Source organism: Musa acuminata, chromosome BXJ1-3 (genome assembly GCF_036884655.1).
Source record: "Musa acuminata AAA Group cultivar baxijiao chromosome BXJ1-3, Cavendish_Baxijiao_AAA, whole genome shotgun sequence".
NCBI classification, from domain to species: Eukaryota; Viridiplantae; Streptophyta; class Magnoliopsida; order Zingiberales; family Musaceae; genus Musa; species Musa acuminata.
This window is the reverse complement of record NC_088329.1, coordinates 35753703-35780580: the sequence shown is the minus strand read 5'-3', so window position 1 is coordinate 35780580 and position 26878 is coordinate 35753703. Positions and strand designations below refer to the sequence as shown.

Here is a 26878-nt window from a genome sequence, read left to right as displayed (position 1 = left end):
CCCTCCTACTAAAACCCTCACTCTCTCCTCCGACCCGTCGAGGAGTCTCCTCCCTTGCAAATCCCCGGCCTTGTCGGCTTCGTGCAGGCGTCAGACCACCAATATTGCCCTTTCTTTCGCGATCGGTGCACGGATGATGGCGGACTGAATCTCGACGACGACGATGGGGATTTCAAGCTCATTCCGTGGCTGTGCGCGTTAGGGTTTCAGGGTATGCCTCTGCCTCCCGACTATCATCTGCGTGGCTTCGGTTAGGGGAAAATTGCAATCGGGTCTACCCGATTGGTTCTTGGACAGCTGCAGGTTGTTGTCTTGCAGACCTGCCTAGGCATTTGATTTGTTCTCCATGGTGTTGATTGGCTTGGTGGATTGATCATCGGGTGGTAGGGATCGTCGAATCCTGCTCCCCAAATGATCTGGGACACCCTGTGTTTCTAACACTGAACGTACAGACGGATCTTCGGATGAAAGTTGCGTCATCATTCTTATTGCAGAAACCCTACTTTGATTGAGAAGGAACCCCTTTTTAGTATCCGACAGGCATTAGTAGAGGCTTTGTGGAGTCCTCTCGGATTACAATCTCAGTGGCAGTAATCTCTTGGCTTCGTCCTCATTCGCAAGCAGGTTGCAAATACTCATCAGAATCTGTCTTTGAAGTGCCATTTTAATTCTTTAGCTTTCTGCCTAAGTCCAATTTGATTGAGACAGTGAATTCTCTGTTGTTTCGTCTTGAATTGATACTTTCATATGCTTAGAAATAAAACGACTTCAGGTGGCTGCTTCTTGTCCAGCTAAAAGAATGTGGTGACTAGAAAATTGATCTGCCTTTTGATGTTTCTATAATTTCAGGTAAATTGTCGCTGTTACATCATTTCTCTCGCAGTTAAGTTCCTATTCGAATTGACCTATCACACTCCATTGTATATATTGTTGGTCCCTATCAACAAAACTTGGGATTTTACTGCTGAAATTTCTTTTATCGATATACCTCCTGGTAACCAAAGATAAATATCGGAGGGTTAGAGTAGAGTACAGGTAATAGAAATCAAATATAGGAGCATGAAAAGTCTTTTACATTAGGCCTTGATCTTCTTGAGAATTCTGAGAATAAATAAAAATGGTATTCCAGACAATAAGTAGATTTACCACTGGATAAGATAGCTGGATAATGTTGGGAAGACTATGTTTAAGATCAGATGCCTGGAAGTTAGATATCAACAATTGCAAAGAAAATATTTGAAATGTCATATGATACAATGAGGTATGTTGATGCCAAGATGGACCACTAATAAAGAGGCTTTTTGGTGAGACAAAACTGAAAGAATTGTCCAAAAGTTTTGGAATTTTGTTTGAAAAGTCCTATTGGATATCTCTGTCTTACATCTTAGATGAGGAATGAAAAAAGAGAATTTAATGGCTAACTATATGCTATATATCAAGAATGGAAGTGCAAAAGGACTGAGTGACATTCATTGTCATTAATATATAATTACTATATTAGCTGGTGAAGAAACGAGTAAAGACATTCCTGACACAATTGAAACAAAGTTTGTGCACCAGAGACTTGCGTATACACTTTGGTCACTACTGGTAAAGTCACATTATTTTTTTACCCCTAACATTGACTAATTTAATATTTTATTTAAAAAAAGGCAAAAAAGAGACTCACATTTGAAATATTGAAGGGAATGACATTAGAGATATGTTAACAGACATATCATAAACAATGACAAATAGTGGATCGCTGAATCATCACGATGACTGTATGACGTAAAAATGTTGCATTTGATGAATAAAAAATGTGCTGCTTTGAGTATGCTATGGATTTTTGTGCTTTGTTGTATTGTTGTTTATTTATGCAATGAAATTAATTCAGAGAAAATTCTCCGTTTTGCTTAAAGAAGAGATAGGCGCAATGTTGATAGAGGCAAAAAGAGCTATATATATGCTTTTTGCTGATTGTTCTTTGGATGCTAATGCGTTCTAATCTAAAAGATGTGATGTGTGAGAACATTTGCGCTATTGAGAGGAGATTATAATATACTTTTGTGGATTCTTGTTTTATATGCTCAAAGTTCATATTGGGCCTCATTTATTTGTGCTTCCGAGGTAGACAGGGGGCCTCGGGACAATCGGAAAGGTGGATACAATTATTTTGGCATCACAGCTCGAAGAACATCTGAAGGTAGGTGCTATATAGTGTTATAATTCGAGATAGGCAGGTGCTATACAGCGTTCCACATGCATCATGCAGATCACAGCATACACACAACAGTGTATTATCGAAGCACCAACATTAGAATGCCGAAAGGTCGATACAAGTGTTTAAGCATCACAGTTTGAGGAACATTGTGGTATCGTTCGATGGGCTTATGATAATGCTCAGGTTCGGAGTTCATATGCATCATTTACGTCATAGCATGCACACAACAAGTTATTACTATTTACTAGTTTCCTTTTCTAAGCACCCCATGGTTTGGCAACAAGATGAAGCCGCCCTTGTCGTTGTGTTACGATTCCAGGGGCCTCGTTCATTTGCAGCTCCTCCCTCGTCAATCCACCAGGCAGCTCCCAGTCGAAGCGGCTCACCAGGTTCGCCAGCGCCAGCTCCAGAGCAGCGACGGCGAAGTTTTGACCGGGGCAAATCCTTCGGCCTGCTCCGAACGGCACGTACCGGACATCGTTGCCCGTGAAGTCCAATGCGCCGTCCGCGAACCTCTCCGGCCGGAACTCCTCCGGCGACTCCCAGCTCCGCGGGTCTCTGCCCATCGCCCACGCGTTCACGAAGACGCGCGCCTTCTTGGGGATGCTGAACCCTTGTATACTGCAGTCTTCCAACAGCTCGCGCGGGAGCAGCAACGGGGCCGGAGGGTGCAGCCGGAGGACCTCCTTCACGACTGCTTTCAGATACGCCATCTGGCTCACCTCCGCCTCTCTGATCAATCCCTCCCCGCTGCCTCTTCCTCTTCTCACTTCGTCTTGTAATTTCCGCATCGCTCGGGGACTCCGGATGAGCTCCGCCATGGCCCATTCCAAGGTTACGTACGATGTGTCGGTACCGGCGGCGAACATGTCCTGCACAAGTTGGTTTTGTTAGAAAATAAATAGATAAACAAGTTGCAGAATAAGTTGATTGTTATTAACATATCCCCATTCCTTTTATACAGGTTAGAAGGGAGAATTTTCCTCAACAGGTTAGAGGATTTCCCTCAACAGAGTAGACTCCGATCAAGGAGGCGAGCTAGAGGCTTCGTAAATGAGTCGGCCAATTGATCAACCATATGAACATGAGAAATACGAAGTTGATGGCGGACAACTTGATCGCGTACAAAGTGGAAATCGATAGCAATATGTTTCATATGGGAGTGGAATACCGGATTAGCGCACAGATAGGTAGCTCCAATGTTATCACAATATATTGTAGGGGTGGAATCGATGTTGAGTTCCTGGAGTAGATTCGTGATCCAATTGAGTTTTACAGTGGTAGCGGCAATGGCACGATATTCAGCTTCAGTTGTAGACCGGGCGACTGTCTTTTGCTTCTTAGAACTCCAACTGATTGGATGAGCACCAAGGAAGATAATATACCTTGATGTGGATGTTCTATCATCAAGTTTACCTGCCCAATCAGTATCGGCAAAGGCATGAAGACAAAGTGGAGAGTGTTTACGAAAAGAGTCCATGATTTAGGGTCCCTTTAAGATATCGTAGAAGTCTCTTGACCGCAGACCAGTGTAGAGTAGATGGTTGATGCATAAACTGTGATAATTTATTGATAGCAAATGAGATGTCTGGATGCGTGAGAGCTAAGTATTGTAAAGAGCCAACAACTTGGCAGTATTGAGTGGGTTCCGTAGCAGGACTTCCATCCGATAATTTGAGAGAACCACTAGTAGAGATGGGGGTTGTAACTGCATTTGAATCCTGCATGTTTGTCTTTAATAACAAATCTTGAATGTACTTGCGTTTGTTAGGATTGGAGCGACACTAAGAGGGGGGGGGGGGTTGAATTAGTGCAACGGATTAAAACGTCGGTTTTGACAAATCTTTCATACGATAAAAATCAAACTCGGAAGTGCTTAACTTGAAAGCGTATTCGCAAAGTTGTGCAGCAAAGGTAATGAGGAAATAAAGCAAGTAAGAAGGTTTGCAGTAATGTAAATAACAGTAATGAAATGCAAACCAAAGATTACGCCGATTTTAAAGTGGTTTGGTCAAATGACCTACATCCACTTGCGAGGCCCCTCTTCCATGAGGCTCCTATCTTCCACTAGCAAATCTCTTGAAAGAGAAGGGTAAATACCCCTCTTACAACTTTCTTTACAAACTGTTCACTCTCTTACAGATTTTTAGTAAGAAAGAAGGAGGTGAACACTAGCAAATTGAAAACAAGACTAGCTAGGACTTTTCTAAGACCTTTCTCTCAATCAATTGCTTCTCAAAAAGTTCTAATCTCAACTGAGATTTGAGGGGTATTTATAGGCCTCAAGAGGATTCAAATTTGGGCTCCAAAATTTGAATCCTCTTTGGTTCCCGATGCTGGCGGTACCACCGCCTGTCACTGTCAGACACTGACAGTGGACTGGCGGTGCCACCGCCACGCCAAGCGGTGCCACCGCCTGCACTATTTCAGCTCACTGGTTGGGCTCCAAACTTGGCCCAAACCAGTCCGAATTCGAGCCCAATTGGCCCCTACTTTAACACCTAATCCTAACCCTAATTAATGTGCTAACTACGAATTTAAAGACATTTCCTAAGCTATTACAAAGTCCGTAAGTCAAGACTTTTTTTGGCGAGCTTCCGGCGAACTTCCGACGGTCTTCCGACGAACTCTCGGAAACCATTCTGCGGACTCCCGGCAAGCTCCTAGACTTCACGATTTGATCTTGGCGAGTTCCAATGAGCTTCTTCGGCAAGCTCCGATCTTTCTCGGTGAGCTCCGCGAACTTTCAACGAACCTTCCGGTGAGCTTCCGAAAAACCCTTCGGCAAGCTCCCTACTCATTCTTGGCTAGTTCCGGCAGCAATCCCGACGAACCTTCGGACTTCCGTCGAACTCTCGAACTCGCAACAAATCCTTCGCGCTTGACTCCAACACTTTGTTTCGCTTTATGTCTTCATCGTTATCGTAGTTAATCCTGCACACACAAGCCAAAACTCTACTCCGATCTAGACAATTATTACAATGCGAATTGACATTCTGTTGCCCGGCATGTCATTGGTTGGCGCTTCGTCCGATTCTTCGGCGCATCGTCCTCTCTTGCGGCTTGTTGCCCAATCGGCGATTGACCTCTGCAACCCCGATATCCTTGGTGCAATTCCGCTCTTGGCCCGATGTCCGACGTCCGAAGTGTTCTACCATCCAATATCCTAACGTGATCTCCTCCGGCACAACGTCAATTCCTCCTGCGTTTATTGTCTAATCCTGATCGAGTAGACCTGCATCACTCAAAATGCAGTTAAACATCTAAACACAATCAATTAGTTTCATCATCAAAATCCGAGATTCAACAGCGTTGTGATAAAAGGAGACCGGAAGATGTGAAGGTAGCTTCGACGCCCAGAAAGTAGCTCAAGGGTCCGAGATCCTTAAGCGAGAATCAAGCTGCCAGTTGTTTGATGAACGCTTGGATGCTGATGGGATTGTTGCCTGTGACAATAATATCATCCACATATACCAGAATATACATTGTGTTTCCATGATGATGTCGCAGAAACAACGAAGTGTCAGATTTGGAGTTAAGAAAGCTGACAGAAGTCAAAAATGAGCTAAGTTCAGTGTACCAAGCTCTCGGAGCCTGACGAAGTCCATAAATGGCTTTCCGAAGTTTGCAAACATGCTGTGGATACTGAGGATGAGTAAAATCGGGGGGTTGTTGCATAAAAACATCTTCGGATAGAGATCCCCGTAGAAAGGCATTATTAACATCTAATTGTCGTAATTGCCAGCCTTTAGTGGTAGCCAGACTCAAGATAAGCCGGATTGTAGTGGGTTTAACAACAGGACTAAACGTCTCAGTGAAATCAACCCCAGGTCATTGATGAAACCCTTTGGCGACCAGGCGTGCCTTATATCGGGCAATAGAGCCATCTGGGTTCCGCTTAATTCTAAAGACCCACTTACACTCGATGATGTTTTGTGAAGGATGGAAAGGAATGAGATCCCACGTTGAATTATGGAGGAGGGCATTATATTCCTCACTCATGGCAATACGTCAATGCGGAGATTTTTGGGCTTGATGTGCTAGTCATAGGTGCCCAGCAAGCCAATCACGTGAGTGATGGCACGTGTGACTTGATACAGAATCTTTTTGCTTATTATATTTTGGCGTATATCACTTTATAACTATTGCATAAATGCATATATATTGTGATGTCCTTGGATTTGTGCAATGGGAATCGGATCGTGATGAGATCACGATAATGAGATCGATTCACCTTTAAATACATATCCTAAATAATCCCGGTCATAGGTTACTCGAGAGGGACATCGTGATAACCGGATAGACTGGTGTGCTGTATACCCGTCCATATGATGGATGCAGCTGGTCTCATAGCTGCTCGTGTAGGGACACTAGGGATACAGTACAGGTGCTCATTGGAGAATGAGTTCACTGATTGATCCGCTTACGGAATGCTGGATGGTTGATGATGCCTTATTGTCAGACAGCGATTCCATAGTCCTAGTGGTGTATCTGGTCCTTAGACTTGAGACACCAAGGATGTCCTGTATGAGTGCTCCACTCTTTGATACCAGACTTATAGGTTTGACTGTTCTCAGATCTAGTACAACTGGTCATTGGGAGTGGTAGTCGACCTTACGAGGGCTATTGAGTGTCGACAGAGGATCATCCACTCTCGGCGTCATGAGAGGAATATCCTATGTGTTCTTGCTCAGACAAATCCCTGGCCAGGGTCATTCGGGTTGAGAGAGAAAGAGTTCTCCGGGAGAATCCGATTAGAGCGAGACTCGAGTAGAAACCGTATGGGTCTGACAGCACCATGCTCGATATACGGTCTCTGGGATATTAGATGGATGAGGGACTATAGGTACATGGTAACTGAGGACAGACAGGTCCAATGGATTGGATTCCCCTGTATCGTCTGGGGACTACGGCGTAGTGGCCTAGTACTTCCGTAGTCGATGAGTCGAGTGAATTATTACAGAGATAATAATTCACTAAGTTAGAAGGAGTTCTGACAGGTATGACTCACGGCCAGCTCGATATTGGGCCTAGAGGGTCACACACATATGGTAGGCATTGCGATGAGTAGAGGTTCGGATATGAGATATCCGACGGAGCCCTTGTCTTATTGGATGCAGATCCAATACCCACTAGGGAAAGGACCCATTAGGGTTTTGACACGGGATCTCTATAAATAGGAGGGATTCACAGCCTCATAGGCTAGAGTCTTTGCTTGCCCTTCCTATTCTCCTCTCCCTCTCCACCTCAGAGTAGGCCTGGAGTTTTGAGGAGCGTCGTCGCAACCCTGCTGTGTGGATCACCGCTAGAGAGGAGGACGCTTGACCTCCTTCACCCTCTCCTAAGGATCTGCAAGGAAACAGGGATATACGATCTCCCTAGGTAACACAATCTCTATACGCAGTTTTGTGTTTTTGCGGATTTTTTCGCACCAATCTTCGCACGACGACGAACATCTTTTTGGGAATCGGGGATTTTTGTTTTCTTGTTCTTCCGCTGCGCATATGATGTCGCCCCCCAATGATTTCCCAACAGTGGTATCAGAGCCAGGTTGTTCGTGCGAATGATTGGTTTTGAACTGCGTGTATTGTGTTTAGGAAGAAAATTGACGTCAAAATCGTTGACGCAAAAGCGAGGAAGGGCAGCAACAGTTGCTGCCCTCGATCTGCATGCCTGCAGCCACCTGCAGCGGCAGCCGCAGCCGCAGCCAGGCAGCACAGCGCTAGCGCATGCGCAAGCGCTGTGCCTGCAGCAGCCGGCCGGCGGTCTGCTTGCTGCTGGCGGGGCTGGCAACCGACGGGCAGAGGCGCCGCAGGGCAGCGGCGCCTGCCGCCGAAAGGAAGCGGCGCCTGCCGCCGCAGGGCAGCGACGCGCGACGCGCGACGCCTGCCGCCGCTGCTCCCGCGGGCGAAACCCCCCCCCCCACAGGGGCGGCCGCCCGGCGGGACAGCACCGCCTGCGGAGGCAGCGACGCCCGAAGGGGGAGCCCACCTGCAGCGGCAGCGCCGCCAGCGAGCGGCGACGCCCGCAGGCGAGGGCAGTGCCCCGCCCCTCGCCGCACAGGCCGCCGCCGGCAGGGTGGCGGCGGCGGCAGCAGCGAAAAGGGGAAAGGGCATTAGGGTTTTCTGGGAAAAAGACAGTTTTGCCCCTCGGAATTTGAGAAATTCCAGTTTCTGTCTTTTGTCCAAATTACGAAAATACCCTTAGGAATTGAGAAATTCCCTACATGTCCCTGATTTCAGAAAAATATTAATTAATTAAAAGGTTTAGTTGATTATTATTTTTTATTATTATCTAGTAGTCCTACATGATGATGATTATTTATACATGTGATGTATGATGTGTGGACGGATGATCATGGACCGTGTGATGTGTGTACTTGTGATTATTATTATTGAGGTCTGCGAACCTCCATTATATTTCTCGTTTATTGTCGGGCCTGCGTGCCTATGATTAAGTTGTAATCACATGAGGAGGCACAGCGGGAGCGTGGATGCGACAGCGGGACCCACGAGACGGACGATCGTGATGCATGGAGATGCATCAAGATGTCGACGAAACCGACGAGGACGAGATGGACGATCACAGGGCATGGAGATGCACCGTTGCACACATAGATCTTGATGTGAGTGATTAGGCCTACTGGCTCGGGCCTAATCATATTAGGTTGTGGTCCATGATCATCTGATGTGATTGATTATACACATACTAGATATGTATATATATTTGCATGCGATGTAGATATATATTAAATATGTATATGTGTGACATGTCATATTAGGAGACCAAATTATAGAAACATCTCTCGATAATATTAAGTCGGTAAACGTGAGGCAATTAGATTGACCCACGTGGCCTTCCATCGTTATGAGTAGGAACCGAATCCCGGTGTAGGTTGAGTTGGTCGAGTCCCTCGAGACTCACCTATATCGCGATTCGCTATCTTGCTTACGACATAGAGATGTCACCGGTGACCTGAGGACATGGTATGCTTGGTCGAGTCCCTCGAGGGTATATCATCAAATCAGACTCATCTTGTAACGAAGGTGTTGACTTAACCGAGCATCATGGTTGGTCGAGTCCCTCGAGGCCATGGTGATTCGGAGGCCGAACAGGACGGGAATCACAAGGAGTTGTGATCGGTAAGAGTTGCCTACCTTTTAGGCTTAGTGTGATTGGTCGAGTCCCTCGAGGTTACACTAAGACGCTGATTGGATCCTGATCCCCACTAGAAGTCTGCCGGAGACTTCCGTTTCACGTGCTGAGGGTGTCGTGTGACTCGTTAGTAAAATAGTGGGAGCATATTAAGATAGAAGTCCATATCTTGATAGTTTATTTCTTGCAAAATCTGCATGTTATTCATTTTGCTATATCTTTATTTTCAGAAAATGTCGCTTTCAAATCCCTTACGTGGCATACTTGATGTCAACCGCCTCACTGGTCCAAATTATACGGATTGGCTCCGTAACTTGAGAATTGTTCTCACAGCGGAGAAAATCGTGTACGTCCTTGATACAGTGATGCCTACGCCCGAAGAAGGGGCAAGCGAGGATGAGATCGCTCGCTACGTGAAGTACATTGATGACTCCACTCTTGCTCAGTGCTATATGTTGGGCTCTATGACTCCAGAGTTACAAAGACAACATGAAAAGATGGATGCCAGATCCATTCTCCTACATGTCCGTAAATTGTTTGAGGAACAGGGAAGGACTCAACGATATGAGATATCCAAGAGCCTTTTCCGCGCTAGGATGACTGAGGGGACACCGGTTCAGAACCATGTCCTAAAGATGATTGAGTGGATAGAGAAACTCACAGGTCTAGGAATGGTCCTAGAGGATAACTTGTGTGTGGACATTGTGCTTCAGTCCCTACCAGATTCCTTTTCACAGTTCATAATGAATTTTAATATGAACAAGCTTGAGGTGACTCTCCCAGAGCTCCTCAATATGTTGAGGGAGGCAGAGAGTACTATTAAGAAAGAGAAGCCAGTTCTCTACACTGGTGAGACCAGAAAGAAAAGGAAAGCAGAAAGGTCCCTTAAGAAGGGAAAGGGCAAGGGCAAACAAGGTAAAGCAAAGGTTGCTAAGAAAGACCCAACAAAGGACAAAGGCCAGTGCTTCCACTGTGGTAAAGATGGGCACTGGAAGAGAAACTGCAAAGAGTACCTTGCAGAAAGGGCGAAACAAAAGCTTGATGAAGCTTCAGGTATATTCATGATCAGTCTCCATTTGTCAGACTCTTATGATAACACATGGGTATTAGATACCGGTAGTGCTTATCATATATGCAATTCGTTGCAGGTTCTGGCAAGGCCTAGGAGACTAGAGAGAGGCGAGATGGACCTAAAGATGGGTAATGGAGCAAAAGTTGCTGTATTAGCTGTTGGCGAGGTCGCTCTACATCTGCCTAGTGGAGCTTTTATTGCATTAGATGCATGTTATTTTGTTCCTTCTATTATCAAAAACATTATTTCCATTTCATGTTTAACAGTTAGTGGATATAAATTTGTTTTTGAGAACAATGGTTGTTCGATATTATTAGATGATAAGATCATCACGAAAGGAACATTGCATAATGGTTTATTTATGTTAGACACCACTCCACATATCATGAATGTAAATGTGTCTAAGAGGAAACGAGATGAGGTGAACAATGCATACCTGTGGCATTGTAGGCTAGGTCACATCCATGGAAGAAGGATTCAAAAGTTGCTAAATGATGGATATCTAGATCCATTCGACTATGTGTCATATGCAACTTGTGAGCCTTGCATTCGTGGAAAACTGACCAACTCTCCATTTAGTGGAACTGGAGAGAGAGCCACTGAGTTGTTGGAACTCATACATAGTGATGTATGTGGACCCATGTCAACTCATGCCATTGGAGGTTACTCCTACTTCATTACATTTACTGATGATTTCTCAAGGTATGGATATGTGTACTTAATGAAGTACAAGTCCGAGGCCTTTGAGAAATTCAGAGAGTATAAGAATGAGGTGGAGAACCAGACTGGAAAGAGTATCAAAACTCTTCGATCAGATCGAGGAGGTGAGTACTTAAGTACAGAGTTTACTCACTTCCTCAAGGACCATGGGATATTATCCCAATGGACACCTCCTTATACACCTCAGCTCAATGGTGTCTCTGAAAGGAGAAATCGTACATTATTAGATATGGTACGGTCCATGATGAGTTTCGCTGACCTACCCATCTCATTCTGGGGATATGCCCTAGAAACCGCAGCTTACCTTCTGAACAGAGTTCCAACTAAGTCGGTAGTGTCTACACCATATGAGATATGGAAAGGGAAGAAGCCTGATCTTAAGGTTGTTAAGATTTGGGGCTGTTCTGCCCATGTTAAAAGACACAACCCCGATAAGTTAGAATCAAGGACAGAGCGATGCAAATTTGTGGGATACCCCAAGGAAACTTGTGGGTATTATTTCTATCATCTCGAGGACCAAAAGGTCTTTGTAGCTAAGAGAGCAGTGTTCCTTGAGGAGGAACACATTCTTGGCGGAGACAGTGGGAGAATGATAGAGTTGAGCGAAGTTAGGGAACCAAGCTCAAGCACCACTCTACAGCCCGAGTCTGTTCAGGTACCTAATACACAAGTATCAACTTTACGCAGGTCTGATAGAGTATCCCATCCTCCTGAGAGATATGTGGGACATATTAGAGCAGAGGATGTAGAGGATATTGATCCTCAGACCTACGAGGAGGCTATTATGAGTATAGACTCCGGGAAGTGGAAAGAAGCCATGAATTCTGAGATGGATTCTATGTACTCCAATAAGGTTTGGAACCTAGTTGATGCGCCCGAAGGTATTGTACCCATCGGTTGCAAATGGATCTTTAAGAAAAAGATCGGAGTAGATGGAAAGGTAGAGACCTATAAAGCAAGGCTAGTGGCTAAGGGGTATCGTCAAAGGCAAGGTGTTGACTACGACGAAACTTTCTCACCCGTAGCAATGCTAAAATCCATCAGAATTCTATTGGCTATTGCAGCACACTATGATTATGAGATCTGGCAGATGGATGTGAAAACCGCATTCCTCAACGGGAACCTGGAGGAGGAGGTGTATATGATGCAACCTGAGGGATTCGTGTCCAAGAACTGCCCAGATAAGGTGTGTAGGTTGCTTAGATCCATTTATGGACTAAAGCAAGCTTCCCGAAGTTGGAACATAAGATTTGATGAGGCAATCAGATCTTATGACTTCGTTAAGAACGAAGATGAGCCTTGTGTATACAGAAAGGTAAGAGGGAGCGCTATTAGCTTTTTGGTGTTATATGTGGATGACATCCTCATCATTGGGAATGACGTAGGAATGCTATCCACAGTAAAGACATGGTTATCTAGACACTTCTCCATAAAGGACTTAGGGGAAGCATCCTATATCTTGGGGATTAGAATCTATAGAGATAGATCCAAGAGGATGCTTGGCTTGTCCCAGTCCAGGTACATAGAAACCATTGTTAAAAGGTTTGGTATGGAAAATTTCAAAGGGCAAACATGAATATGATACCTTATGCTTCAGCAATAGGGTCTATCATGTATGCCATGCTATGTACTAGGCCTGATATAGCGCATGCTCTGAGTGTCACGAGCAGGTATCAGGCGGATCCAGGCTTGGAGCACTGGAAAGCAGTAAAGTGTATCCTTAAGTACTTGAGAAGGACTAAGGATCTTTTTCTAGTATATGGAGGTAATAGCCTTAAGGTTGAAGGCTACACTGACTCAAGTTTTCAGTCTGATGTCGATGATAGCAAGTCGAATTCAGGGTATGTGTACACCTTGAATGGAGGAGCAGTGTGCTGGAAGAGTTCCAAGCAAGATACCACTGCTGACTCGACCACAGAGGCGGAGTACATTGCTGCATCAGATGCAGCAAAGGAGGGAGTCTGGGTGAAGAAGTTCATCACAGATTTAGGAGTCGATACAGATAGCGACAAGTCAACTTCCTTATATTGCGACAACTATGGGGTGATTACTCAAATAAGGGAACCCGGGTCTTATCAGAAGTGTTCTGAGGAGGTTCCAGCTTATAAGAGAGATCGTGACCCGAGGAGATGTAGTAGTGGAAAGAGTTCCATCCGAAGATAGCATTGCAGATCCACTGACAAAGCCGTTGTCTCAGATTGTCTTTGAGCGTCACAGGGGTCTGATGGGGATCAGACACATAGGTGATTGGCTTTAGGTCAAGTGGGAGATTGCTAGTCATAGGTGCCCAGCAAGCCAATCACGTGAGTGATGGCACGTGTGACTTGATACAGAATCTTTTTGCTTATTATATTTTGGCGTATATCACTTTATAACTATTGCATAAATGCATATATATTGTGATGTCCTTGGATTTGTGCAATGGGAATCGGATCGTGATGAGATCACGATAATGAGATCGATTCACCTTTAAATACATATCCTAAATAATCCCGGTCATAGGTTACTCGAGAGGGACATCGTGATAACCGGATAGACTGGTGTGCTGTATACCCGTCCATATGATGGATGCAGCTGGTCTCATAGCTGCTCGTGTAGGGACACTAGGGATACAGTACAGGTGCTCATTGGAGAATGAGTTCACTGATTGATCCGCTTACGGAATGCTGGATGGTTGATGATGCCTTATTGTCAGACAGCGATTCCATAGTCCTAGTGGTGTATCTGGTCCTTAGACTTGAGACACCAAGGATGTCCTGTATGAGTGCTCCACTCTTTGATACCAGACTTATAGGTTTGACTGTTCTCAGATCTAGTACAGCTGGTCATTGGGAGTGGTAGTCGACCTTACGAGGGCTATTGAGTGTCGACAGAGGATCATCCACTCTCGGCGTCATGAGAGGAATATCCTATGTGTTCTTGCTCAGACAAATCCCTGGCCAGGGTCATTCGGGTTGAGAGAGAAAGAGTTCTCCGGGAGAATCCGATTAGAGCGAGACTCGAGTAGAAACCGTATGGGTCTGACAGCACCATGCTCGATATACGGTCTCTGGGATATTAGATGGATGAGGGACTATAGGTACATGGTAACTGAGGACAGACAGGTCCAATGGATTGGATTCCCCTGTATCGTCTGGGGACTACGGCGTAGTGGCCTAGTACTTCCGTAGTCGATGAGTCGAGTGAATTATTACAGAGATAATAATTCACTAAGTTAGAAGGAGTTCTGACAGGTATGACTCACGGCCAGCTCGATATTGGGCCTAGAGGGTCACACACATATGGTAGGCATTGCGATGAGTAGAGGTTCGGATATGAGATATCCGACGGAGCCCTTGTCTTATTGGATGCAGATCCAATACCCACTAGGGAAAGGACCCATTAGGGTTTTGACACGGGATCTCTATAAATAGGAGGGATTCACAGCCTCATAGGCTAGAGTCTTTGCTTGCCCTTCCTATTCTCCTCTCCCTCTCCACCTCAGAGTAGGCCTGGAGTTTTGAGGAGCGTCGTCGCAACCCTGCTGTGTGGATCACCGCTAGAGAGGAGGACGCTTGACCTCCTTCACCCTCTCCTAAGGATCTGCAAGGAAACAGGGATATATGATCTCCCTAGGTAACACAATCTCTATACGCAGTTTTGTGTTTTTGCGGATTTTTTCGCACCAATCTTCGCACGACGACGAACATCTTTTTGGGAATCGGGGATTTTTGTTTTCTTGTTCTTCCGCTGCGCATATGATGTCGCCCCCCAATGATTTCCCAACATGATGAAGGTGGTGGGTTCAACGTTGGGGGATGAGGAATTCATGATAGCTTGTAGGTTAAGTACCTGACGAGGTTTAAAAATACCATGCTTAGAGCGAGTGGTCATAGGATGATTAGAGACGACAGGGTTGGGAGGTGATGTTGGGTGAGGATCTGTGGCACAAGTCGGGTCAAGTGGAGACATGTCAGGGGCACTTGGGCAAGAAGGAGGTAAAGAGGATGGTTGTGTTTCGGAACATATTGCCCCATCAATTGGGGAAGAGTGGAGTGGAGTAGGAACAGAGGAAACAGGCAAGTGTTGAACTGGAGTGATATAGTGCGGATCAGGAGGGGAGGAAGTAGATGAAGTCATGGGAGGCTCGTCCGATTGGTCCGAAGGTATACTCCAGTGAGATAGTGAAGTGGTCTGTATGGCAGGATATGGAAGGGTTTGGAAAGGAAAGTTAGACTCAACAAAGACAACGTGACGTGATATGAAGATTTTGTGAGTGTGGAGATTATAGCAGCGGAAAGTATTATGTTCAAGTGAGTAACCAATAAAGACATAAGGAGTAGATCGGGATGTTAACTTATGAGAGGCATAGGGACGTAACCAAGGATAATATAAACAACCGAACACTCGGAGTTTACGAAGGTTAGGGGGTTTGTGAAATAGTGTGTCAAATGGGGACTGGTATTGTAGAACTAGTGTAGGCATTCGATTAATTAGGTAGACAGCAGTTTGAAAGGCTGCTGTCCAAAAAGTTGAAGGCATGGAAGCCTGATGTAGAAGTGTGAGTCCAGTTTCTACTATATGCCGATGTTTGCGGCAGAACTAACTAGTTGAGGAGTATGTGGGGGAGACTTGAGGTGTTGAATGCCACAAGCTGAGAGATGGGATGTCAGGGCTTGATATTCACCACCACCATCAGAGTAGACTATTTTAATGGTAGACTGAAAATAGTTTTCGACCAACTTCTGGAAAGTGGAAAAAATATGAGAAACATCAGATTTATGGGAAAGAGGATATATTCATGTGTACTTAGAGAAGTGATCTACAAAAATAACATAAAATCGGAACTTATCAAAAGATAAGATTGGAGCAGGACCCCAAACATCAATATATATAATTTCAAAAGGTTTAGAGGAGGAAATGGAAGATGAGCCAAAAGGCTGCCGATGACTCTTATTACTAAAACAAGCATCACAATGCATCATAGAATTAGTGGACTTAAAAAGAGGAAGAGAGTGACGATATAATAATTTCTTATGAATAAAGGACGAGGGATGACTAAGCCGACGATGCCACACATCAATTGGAGCCGCAATAGAAGAATGAACAGTGGGCTGGGTTATTCGAGAGGCTGACGGCCATTCATAAATGTTGTCTTTATTCGGGCCTTGGACCAATGATGCCCCCGTGCTCAAGTCCTTAACAAGAAATGAATCAAGAAAGAATTCAATGGAAGTATTGTTATGTTTGCAAAATTGAGAAACAGAAATGAGGTTGTGTTTAATATGAGGGGCGCATAAAACATCATCGAGGGTAAATGTATTAGAGTCAGAATTAAGCGTTGTGGAACCAGTATGAGTTATAGGAAGTCCTTTACCATCACCGATGATGATATCTTCATCGTCGCCATAGGGATTGTGAAGACACAAATTCTGAAGATCAACGGTGATGTGATGAGAGGCACTAGAGTCGATAATCCAGTTGGACTGGCTAGGTGTCGGAGAAGTTAGGAGATTTGCCTGAGGCCAATGTGATGGAGCAGGGAGGCGGGGACGAGACCGGCAAACTTTGGCGGAGTGGCCGACTTTGTTACACAGTTGGCAAACGACCCGTCTTTGATGGCTCGGTATGGTAGGACGCCAAGACGGATGATGGTTGGAGTTGCCACTTTGCGAGAAGTGATGACTAGGAGGATAGGAGGGGTGTTGTATGGAACTCATAGAATCAAGAGGTGCATTAGCCAAACCTTGGGTGATGTTCAGCGAGTACCGAGTGCTCTTCCGTTTAGACTTGTGACTGACTTGAGTAGTGATAGTAGATCCAGGCAATTTGTCCGCACGCTTCAAGTACATCTCGTAGTCAGTCAGCTTATCATAGAGATCTTCAAAAGAGACTGGTGAGTCGCGTACCCGAATTACAGCAGTCAATTCCTTGTAGTCGGTGTCGAGACCATTGAGGGTATGAATGACAACCTCTTCGTCACATAGGGAATGACCTATCAAGGCCAAGTCATCAATGATAACCTTGATATGTTGTAGATAATCAGAGATAGTACTTCCCTCTTATTTTGTCACCATAAGCTTGGATAGAAGACTGAGCTTGCGAGTACGCGAATGATTTGCCAGGGTGGTTTGCAGTGTAGACCATGCATCGACAGCTGTCACACATGAAGATATCAAGGGAGCAACGGATCCAGCAACTGAAGCTTGAATAGCTTGGAGGATGAGACGATCTTGACGTAGCCACAGTTTGTGAGCTGGATTGGGTACTGGACTGGGATCGCCGGGGATGTTGAGCATGGCCGGAGGACAACTGAAAGAGCCATCAATGTAACCTAACAAGTCGTATCCAAATAAAAGATTAGAAAATTGAGCTCGCTAGGACGCATAGTTGCCACCCTTTGATAACTTAAAGGGTATCAGCGTGGCAGCATTGATGGAGATAAGCCCTGTAGAAGAACAAGAAGTGGGAGTCCCTACAGGAATTGAAACATTAGAAGAAGTGAATGAAGACATTTTTTTTCTCTCTCTTCGGCTTTTTTTTTTTTTTTTGTGGAAGAGATGCAGCGAACCTTGTGTGATACTCAAGTCACACAAGGTGGAGAATGAGGGAGGGGGCTGCTGCTATAGATTGCTGCAGCAGATTGGGCAATCTACAACAGTGCCCAAAGCTGTCGGTAGTTGCTGTGGATTGCTGCTTGCTGCAGCAGATTGTAGAGGCTGCAGTTCGCCGGAAGATGGCCGCGAAAACTGCAGCGGTACTCAAGACTGTGGTTCGCTGCTGTGGATTGCTGCTTGCTGCAGCAGACTGTAAAGGCTGCAGTTCGTCGGAAGATGGTTGCGAAAACTGCAGCGGTACTCAAGACTGCAGTTCGCCGGGAAATGGCCGCGAAAATCTGCAGCGTTACTCAAGGAAACTGCAGTGAGAGAAATCTGCAGCAATTAGATGTATAGAGAAAAGCGACAGTGAAAGCTGCTGCGGTAGAGGAAGGAAGATGCAGCGGTTGCGGCTGCTGTTGGCTGGGAAGCGACCGCGACAGCGAATGAGGAAGACGCGGCAGCCATCGTTAAGCAAGGAAGACTGAGCGAGGAAGACACCACTGTTCGCCGTTCTGTCACGAACGGTCGTCGCGCACCCGCAACAACTCCGTTCAACGAACCGTTCGTCGCTCACACCCGCATGTACAGCTGCTTGACAGCATGTTTTCTTATGGTTTTGGGTCATTTTGCTTGTAAATATGTAAGTTCGAACAAGCTGCAGCGTTGCAAAGCGACCGTTCACCGAACCGAGCAAAACAGCCCCAAAACAGCCCAAAACGGCTCCGTTTTCGCGTGCCGCGGGAGGTGAGCGGAGTGCTGCCTCCGCTCACCAAAATGTCAGCCAGCTCAGACCCCAGGAACCCCCCGGGTGGCACATGGCTGGATGGGGCTTCGGTTATATACCGGGCGTAGACACTCTTTCGCAAGTTCGCACGTGACCTTTACGGGAACTTGGTGTTGCGTCCGGGACCAGGTGAGCGGCTGTTTGTGGGCTTGCAGCTGTTCGTTCATCCTTGAAAGCCTTGTTTTTCCCCCTCTCCCTCTTTTCTCTTGTGCACACAAGGTGTTCGACGAATTGCTTGTAAAGCTTTCCTTTTCGCGAGACTTCGGGACTTGTCCGTTGCTCGTTCTTTCGATCTAACTCTCTTTCTCTTTTACAGGTCCTTCAGGACCTGCGAGAGGTTACAAAGTGGGCTGATCCTTGCGGAGCAAGATCGCAAGGGCGAAGCGCGACTTAGGCAACGCAAGCTAAGTTCGCGTCTTTGGCCGCAAGGGTGCCGCACGCCTTAGGCAATTCCAGCTAAGGTCGTGACATTGTGGTATCAGAGCGGGCAAGCTCTTCGATCGAACAGCGAACGAACTTCGCAACTTCGCCATGGCGAAGCATCGTGGCGAATCAAGCAAGACGGGGCAAGCCGGACCCTTGCCCCAAGCAGCCGCAGGTGGGCTGCATGTGCACACTCGCTCTCATGCTGTTGGAGCCGCTCACGAGGATCGCGGCAGCGAACAGGATGAGCGAGAAGTTGGCAACTCTCCGCGAGCGGAGGAAGCGCAATCTGGTGCGCTAACTGGGAGAAAGAGTCATAAGGAGAGACTCACGACGGCGGAAACCCGCCTGGATGTTCTGGAAGCGAGCATGGAGGAACTCTACCATGGCCAACAAAGACTTGTTGGGGTAGAGAGCTCGCAAGAGGAAGTGGAGTCCAGGATCGACAAGGTCGAGGCCCTAGTCGACCGACTGTCCGATGACACCAAGGACTCCGTGCAGCACTTACAGGACGTTGTGGCGGAACTCACGGCAAAGGTGGCTATGCTCACAAGAACGCTAAATGCGGGAGGAGGCAACACCCGCGTTGCACCGCCACAAAATTTGAGGGCACCTGAGCCCCATGGATACGGAGGGGCCAGAGATGCCAAGGAGCTCGAGAACTTTCTGTTTGACATGGAGCAATACTTCCGAGCTACGAGGCCCGATTCTGAAGATACCAAAGTTTCCATAGCAACAATGTATCTGAATGGAGATGCGAAACTTTGGTGGCGAACTCGTTGGGAGGAGATCCAACAAGGTCGGTGTCGAGTCGACACATGGGAAGACTTGAAGCGGGAGTTGAGAACTCAGTTCCTACCGGAGAACACAGAGTTCGTCGCAAGAAGGAAGTTGAGACAACTCCGCCAAAGTACCACCATCCGAGACTATGTAAAGCAGTTTTCTGCACTGATGCTGGACATACAGGACATGTCCGAGAAGGACAAGTTGTTCAGCTTCCTTGATGGTTTGAAACCATGGGCTCAGCAGGAGCTGAATCGAAGGAATGTTACCGACGTGGTCGGGGCAATTGCAGCTGCAGAAAGGCTCACCGACTTCGTTTCCTCTGAAGACCCAGCGAGAAGGAAACAATCTTCAAGCAATCGCCCTCCAAAACATTCTCGAGGGAAGGAGCTCGGGGGCGAACAGAAGAAGAAGAGCTCCCACAAAGGGCCGAACCCAAAAGGCAAGGCCTCAAAACCTGGAGGATGCTTCTTGTGCGGAGGACCGCACATGGTAAGGGAGTGCCCACAGAAGCAGGCACTCAACGCTTTGACAGCTTCCATCCACCCTCCCCGATCGGACAAGGGCAAAGCTGTTGCTCTTAGTTCGAGCAGTTCAGAATCCAGCAGCGATGATGAGGAGTCGCAAGGACCCCGAATGGGAGCAATGCGTCTGTTGAACGCTATGCGGGGTCAAGTGGGGGAGAACATAAAGACGAAGGCACAAAAAGCAGGAAACAGTGATCTGATGTATGTGGACATCAAGCTGAATGGCCAAACGACCCGTGCCATGGTGGACACGGGCGCTACCCACAACTTCATAGCCGATCGTGAAGCACAACGACTTGGGTTGACATTGGAGAAAAGCCCAAGCCGAATGAAGGCGGTGAACTCGGAGGCCAGGCGAATCTCCGGGTTGGCGAAGGGAGTTCCCATCAAAATCGGGACTTGGAGCGGGAACACCAACATGATGGCCGTGCCATTAGACGACTTCCAAGTGATTCTTGGAATGGAGTTTATGCACGCGGCGAAGTTGGTGCCGATGCCGTTCTTGAATTCCCTATGTATGATGGGAGGCGATGACCCCTGCGTGGTTCCCGTCTCTCGGAGAGGAACCAAGGAGCCCCAACACATTTCGGCCTTACAATTGAAGAAAGGGGTGCGAAAGGGCGAACTGACATTCGTGGCTGCTATGAAGCTAGAGCCACTCAATGAAGAGGCCATTCAAGAACCTGCTATGGTGGCGAACGTCCTAAAAGAGTTCAAAGACGTTATGCCACCCGAGTTGCCGAAGACTCTCCCTCCACGCAGAGGCGTGGATCACAGTATCGAGCTGGAGCCAGGAGTGAAGCCTCCAGCAAGACCACCCTACCGCATGCCTCCACCAGAGTTGGCCGAACTCAGGAAGCAGTTAGGTGAACTGCTAAGCGGTGGTCTCATCCGCAGCTCAAAAGCACCTTTCGGAGCTCCAGTTCTCTTTCAGAAGAAACAAGATGGGAGCCTCCGATTATGCGTCGACTACCGAGCCCTCAACAAAGTAATAGTGAAGAACAAGTATCCCATCCCGCTCATTGCGGACTTGTTCGATCAATTGGGCAAGGCGAAGTATTTCTCAAAACTCGACCTCCGGTCGGGGTATTGGCAGGTGCGCATTGCTGAAGGCGACGAAGCAAAGACTACTTGTGTGACCAGATATGGAGCGTTTGATTTCTTGGTGATGCCTTTCAGCTTAACCAACGCTCCGGCCACATTCTGTACTCTCATGAACCAGCTATTCAAGGAGTATTTGGATAAGTTCGTGGTCGTCTACTTGGACGATATCGTCGTCTACAGCCAAACGCTCGAGGAGCACGTTAAGCACCTTCGGACGATTTTCAAGGTTCTCAGGGAGAACACGTTGTTCGTAAAAAGGGAGAAATGCTACTTTGCTCAGACTGAGATCCTATTCTTGGGGCATCGAATCGGTGATGGCTCCATTCGGATGGATAAGTCGAAGGTGCAAGCAGTTGCGGAATGGCGAACTCCAAAGAAGGTGCCAGAGTTGAGATCCTTCCTTGGTTTCGTCAACTACTATCGACGCTTCATCGCGGGATATTCGAAGCGGGCAACCCCACTGACGGAGTTGCTGAAGAAGGAGCAGCCTTGGAAGTGGTCGGACAGATGCGAGATAGCATTCCAAGATCTGAAGGCTGCTGTTCTGGAAGAACCAGTGCTCAAATTGCCAAACTATGGAGAGCCCTTTGAAGTCCATACAGATGCTTCGGACTTTGCTATTGGTGGAGTACTCATGCAAGAAGGTCATCCGGTGGCCTACGAGAGCCGCAAACTCAACGAGACCGAGAGGCGGTATCCAGTGCATGAGAAGGAGATGACAGCGGTGATCTACTGCCTACGAGTTTGGCGACACTACCTCCTCGGGTCGCGATTTGTGCTGAGGACAGACAACATCGCCCTGAGTTATTTCCAAACTCAGAAGAAGCTCTCCCCAAAGCAAGCACGGTGGCAGGACTTCCTGGCTGAATTTGATATGGCAATGGAATACAAGCCTGGGAAGGCGAATGTCGTGGCCGATGCGCTGAGTCGGAAGGTGGAGTGCGTGAATGCTGCACAACTGGAGGGCAGAGGCCAAACAAGTCAGTTACACTCCAACTTCCTTTCTCGAATCAGAGATGGACTGTATAGTGATCCCCAGGCAGTTATCCTGATGCAGCTCATCAAAGAAGGCAAGGCACGACGATTTTGGGTCCAGGAGGGACTTGTTTACACAAAAGGGAATAGAGTTTATGTTCCCCGAGTGGACCATTTAAGGCGTGAACTCTTAAAAGAGTGTCACGATTCCCTTTGGGCTGGACATCCCGGCATTCACAGAACATTGGCTCTCATGGAGAGGGCCTTCTACTGGCCAAAGATGGGGATTGATGTGGAGGAGTATGTTCGAACATGCCTTACTTGCCAACAAGACAAGGTGGAGCAACGGAAGCCGGTGGGACTTTTGGAGCCGTTGCCTGTACCAGAAAGGCCATGGGAGAGCATTTCCTTAGACTTCATATCAAGCTTGCCGCCTGTAGGGGGACTTGGATCGATACTTGTGGTGGTCGATCGGTTTTCAAAGTATGCAACTTTCATTGCTGCTCCCCTACACTGTTCAGCTGAAGAGGCGGCCAGACTGATGATGAAGGGTGTAGTGAAGTATTGGGGAGTCCCACACAATATTGTTAGTGATCGAGACGCTCGGTTCCTGGGACGATTCTGGACCGAGCTATTCAAATTGTTGGGGTCAAAGTTATACTTCTCTACAAGCCTCCACCCCCAGACGGATGGTCAGACTGAAAGAATAAATTCGCTCTTAGAGCAGTATCTCCGGCACTACGTGAGTGCCAATCAACGAGATTGGGTGAAGCTGTTGGACATCGCCCAATTCTCCTACAACTTGCAGCGGAGCTCTGCATCCAACAAGAGCCCCTTCGAAATTATCACAGGACAACAACCGTCGACTCCGCACACTATGGCAATTGGTTATACTGGGAGTAGTCCATCAGCCTACCATTTCGCAAAGGAGTGGCATCGAAATGCCGATATTGCGCGGGCTTACTTGGAGAAGGCGGCAAAACGGATGAAGAAGTGGGCAGACTTGGGAAGGCGACCACAAGAGTTCAAAGTTGGCGATTTGGTGTTGGTAAAGCTCCATCCAGCATCACTCCAATTCTTCAGGAAAAGAGTCCACAAAGGATTGGTGCGCAAGTATGAAGGGCCCTTCCCAATTATCAGCAAAGTAGGCAATGTTTCTTACAAGTTGCAGCTGCCGGCGTGGTTCAAAATTCACAACGTTCTTCACGCCAGCAACCTGAAGGCTTACCATTCGGATCCGCAAGATGCTTCTCAAAGTATTCCAACTCGGCTACCTCCCATCACAGCCTCCTACGAGAAGCGAGTGGAAACCATTCTAGCGGATCGCAAGATAAAGCTACCCAACGGAGCGGAGCAGACAGAGTACTTGGTGAAGTGACGAAAGCTTCCCCGAACTGAAGCCAGTTGGGAGCCTGAAGACGCCATGCGACATGAAGAAGAAGTCATCAACCACTACCAACAAGCGTCGACGAGGGCGTCGACAGTTTAAGTGGGGGAGAATGTCACGAACGGTCGTCGCGCACCCGCAACAACTCCGTTCAACGAACCGTTCGTCGCTCACACCCGCATGTACAGCTGCTTGACAGCATGTTTTCTTATGGTTTTGGGTCATTTTGCTTGTAAATATGTAAGTTCGAACAAGCTGCAGCGTTGCAAAGCGACCGTTCACCGAACCGAGCAAAACAGCCCCAAAACAGCCCAAAACGGCTCCGTTTTCGCGTGCCGCGGGAGGTGAGCGGAGTGCTGCCTCCGCTCACCAAAATGTCAGCCAGCTCAGACCCCAGGAACCCCCCGGGTGGCACATGGCTGGATGGGGCTTCGGTTATATACCGGGCGTAGACACTCTTTCGCAAGTTCGCACGTGACCTTTACGGGAACTTGGTGTTGCGTCCGGGACCAGGTGAGCGGCTGTTTGTGGGCTTGCAGCTGTTCGTTCATCCTTGAAAGCCTTGTTTTTCCCCCTCTCCCTCTTTTCTCTTGTGCACACAAGGTGTTCGACGAATTGCTTGTAAAGCTTTCCTTTTCGCGAGACTTCGGGACTTGTCCGTTGCTCGTTCTTTCGATCTAACTCTCTTTCTCTTTTACAGGTCCTTCGGGACCTGCGAGAGGTTACAAAGTGGGCTGATCCTTGCGGAGCAAGATCGCAAGGGCGAAGCGCGACTTAGGCAACGCAAGCTAAGTTCGCGTCTTTGCCGCAAGAGTGACTCGCGACTTAGGCAACGCAAGCTAAGTTCGCGTCTTTGGCCGCAAGGGTGCCGCACGCCTTAGGCAATTCCAGCTAAGGTCGTGACAGTTCGTCGCTATTGAGGAGGAGGACACCGCTGTTAAGGAGGCGCCATTGTGTAGAGGGAAGCGACAGCGAAAGCTGCTACGGTAGAGGAAGATGCAGCAGTTGCGACTGCTGCTGGCCGGGAAGCGAGGAAGACACCGTTGTTCGCCATTCACCGCTATTGAGGAGGCAGTGAGAGAATGTTTTCCTCCTTGCGTGACGGCGACGGAGAGTGTCTACTGTAGGCAGCAAATAGGAGAGGGAGCAAGGCCGGCGAAGAAAAGCAAGACCGGCGATGAAGGAAGAGAAGAAGTGGATGAGCAGAGCCAAGACGGTGCTCGTTAGCACTGGCTCTGAATCCGTGTCTTGTGCTTCTTCAATGACTCCGCTTGAGGCAGCGTGTTACTGTGGTCGCTTGGCTAACACTCGGCGATACTGTTGTCGCCAAGGAGGAACTGCTCTGATACCATGTTAGAAAATAAATAGATAAACAAGTTGTAGAAGAAGTTGATAATTATTAACATATCCCCTTCTTTTTATAAGAGAGAATTTTCCTCGATGAGTTAGAGAATTTTCCTCAACAGAGTAGAGAGATTTCTTCAAACAGTTAGGGAAATCTCATCTGGTTTAGGGTAGCGGGGGTGAACTTTGGATCAGCGGAAATAGCCGTAAGGCATCGAAAATGGGACAAAATATCATCGTTTATTTTGTCGCTCCTGAGAAAGGAAGGAGGAACGGTCAGAGTACATGTCGTCGATCGATTTCAGAGATGGTGGACCGCGAGAGACAGATGTCAGGGATGAGGCAGAAAGTCGCGTGGCGAGCGGTTGGTAATTTCGATTCTGACCAACCGATTCGAAGCGGAGACAGGACCATGAGAGAGAGAGAGAGAGAGAGAGAGAGAGAGAGAGAAGCGTACCTCCAGAAGTGCCTTGATATCTTCAGTTGTGTGGACGAAGTCCATCGCTGCATCTTTCTGCAGAGAGAGCAGAACATCCACGAAATCCTTCTCCTCACCGTCGTTTTCCTCCCCACCATGCTGCGCCGACCGAACTGCATGTTCCTTAATCACCTCATCTAGCAACTTATCCCACCTCGCCTTGTTCTTGTTGCATCTGGCCACACTACCGAAGAACATATCCAGCCACCCTAGCCACGGGAAGTAGTCACCCACGTAGATCTTGGACAAAAGCACCGAGTTCTCGCCGGCCAGCTCGGAGAACAGGCGATTCCTCCCTTCTTCTCTCGTGAACTTCCCTGAAACAACTCGACAGAGTACATCGTTGGCGAAAGAGTACAAGACCTCGGATAAGTCGATGACGTTCGCCGAAGCCGAAGCCTGGGACGAGATCTTTCCCATCATGGATTCCACCTCCTCCTCCCTCATTAGCCGGTACGACTGCACCCTCTTGGGGCTCAGCAGGTGGACGGAGCAGATCTTTCGGAGCTGCTTCCAGTAGTCGCCGTAGGGCGCGAAGGCCAAGTCCTTGCACCCGTACACGAGGATTCGGGCCGGCTTGATAGCTGGCCGGCTGGCGCAGGCGTGGTCCTGGTTGCGCAGCACCTCCCGGGCGGCGTCCGGCGAGGAGACCACGAGCGCCGGCACCTGGCCCAGGCGAAGTAGCATGAGCGGGCCGTGTTGCTGCGACAGGGCATGGAGGGAGCGGTGCGGTAGTGGGCCCAGCTGGTGGAGGTTGCCGATGAGGGGAAGCCGCGGCGGGCAAGGGGGATGCCCACGGGAGTTCCTCTTATCCTGCAGCAGAAGCAGCAGCAAAGAGAGAGGCACGAGTATGATGAAAGAGGGTCGTGAGTAGAGATGGGTCGAGCGGCGCCGTCGGCAGGGTGGAAGACATGATCGCCTGTGGCTGCTCGTCTTCTCTCGTGCATATCGAAGCACGCAAGTATTGCTTCCAGCCCAACATGTAAGAAAAATTACCACACAGGAGAGTGAGTGAAACGGTGTTATGTAAAACCCTATTGTTAAGGGTCCATTTTTTGCTTTTGTTAAGAGTATATTTTGATTGTTCGAACAGAAAGTCTTCTTTTTTTTATATTTATTTTAAGGTGGGAATTTATGGAGTTAGACATCTAAAGCCTACAAAAACTAAGTGGGCCCATTCCAGATAATGCCCTCGGATACTAAAGTTTTGAATGGTCATGCTTTCGTTGTTCGATATATCTTGGGGGTACTTGCGTAACCCCTTTATTAGTGACCATATGAGAGAAGGGTGTTATATAGTCTGTTCAATAAATAAGATGTGAAAATTGATCACAACCAACCATCC

At 47.6% G+C, this 26878-nt stretch overlaps 1 protein-coding gene across 1 annotated transcript; it reads right to left on the bottom strand.

Moving 5' to 3' along the window:
- Nucleotides 1-2277: 2277 nt before the first annotated feature.
- Nucleotides 2278-26370, bottom strand: LOC135626317 (cytochrome P450 71A1-like). The gene is made up of 2 exons (XM_065131544.1): nucleotides 25513-26370; nucleotides 2278-3075 (listed from the first exon to the last, which is right to left on the bottom strand). Exons 1-2 carry the CDS (start codon nucleotides 26218-26220, stop codon nucleotides 2461-2463), a joined length of 1323 nt encoding a protein of 440 aa, XP_064987616.1. The 5' UTR covers nucleotides 26221-26370; the 3' UTR covers nucleotides 2278-2460.
- Between the last annotated feature and the right edge of the window lie 508 nt (nucleotides 26371-26878).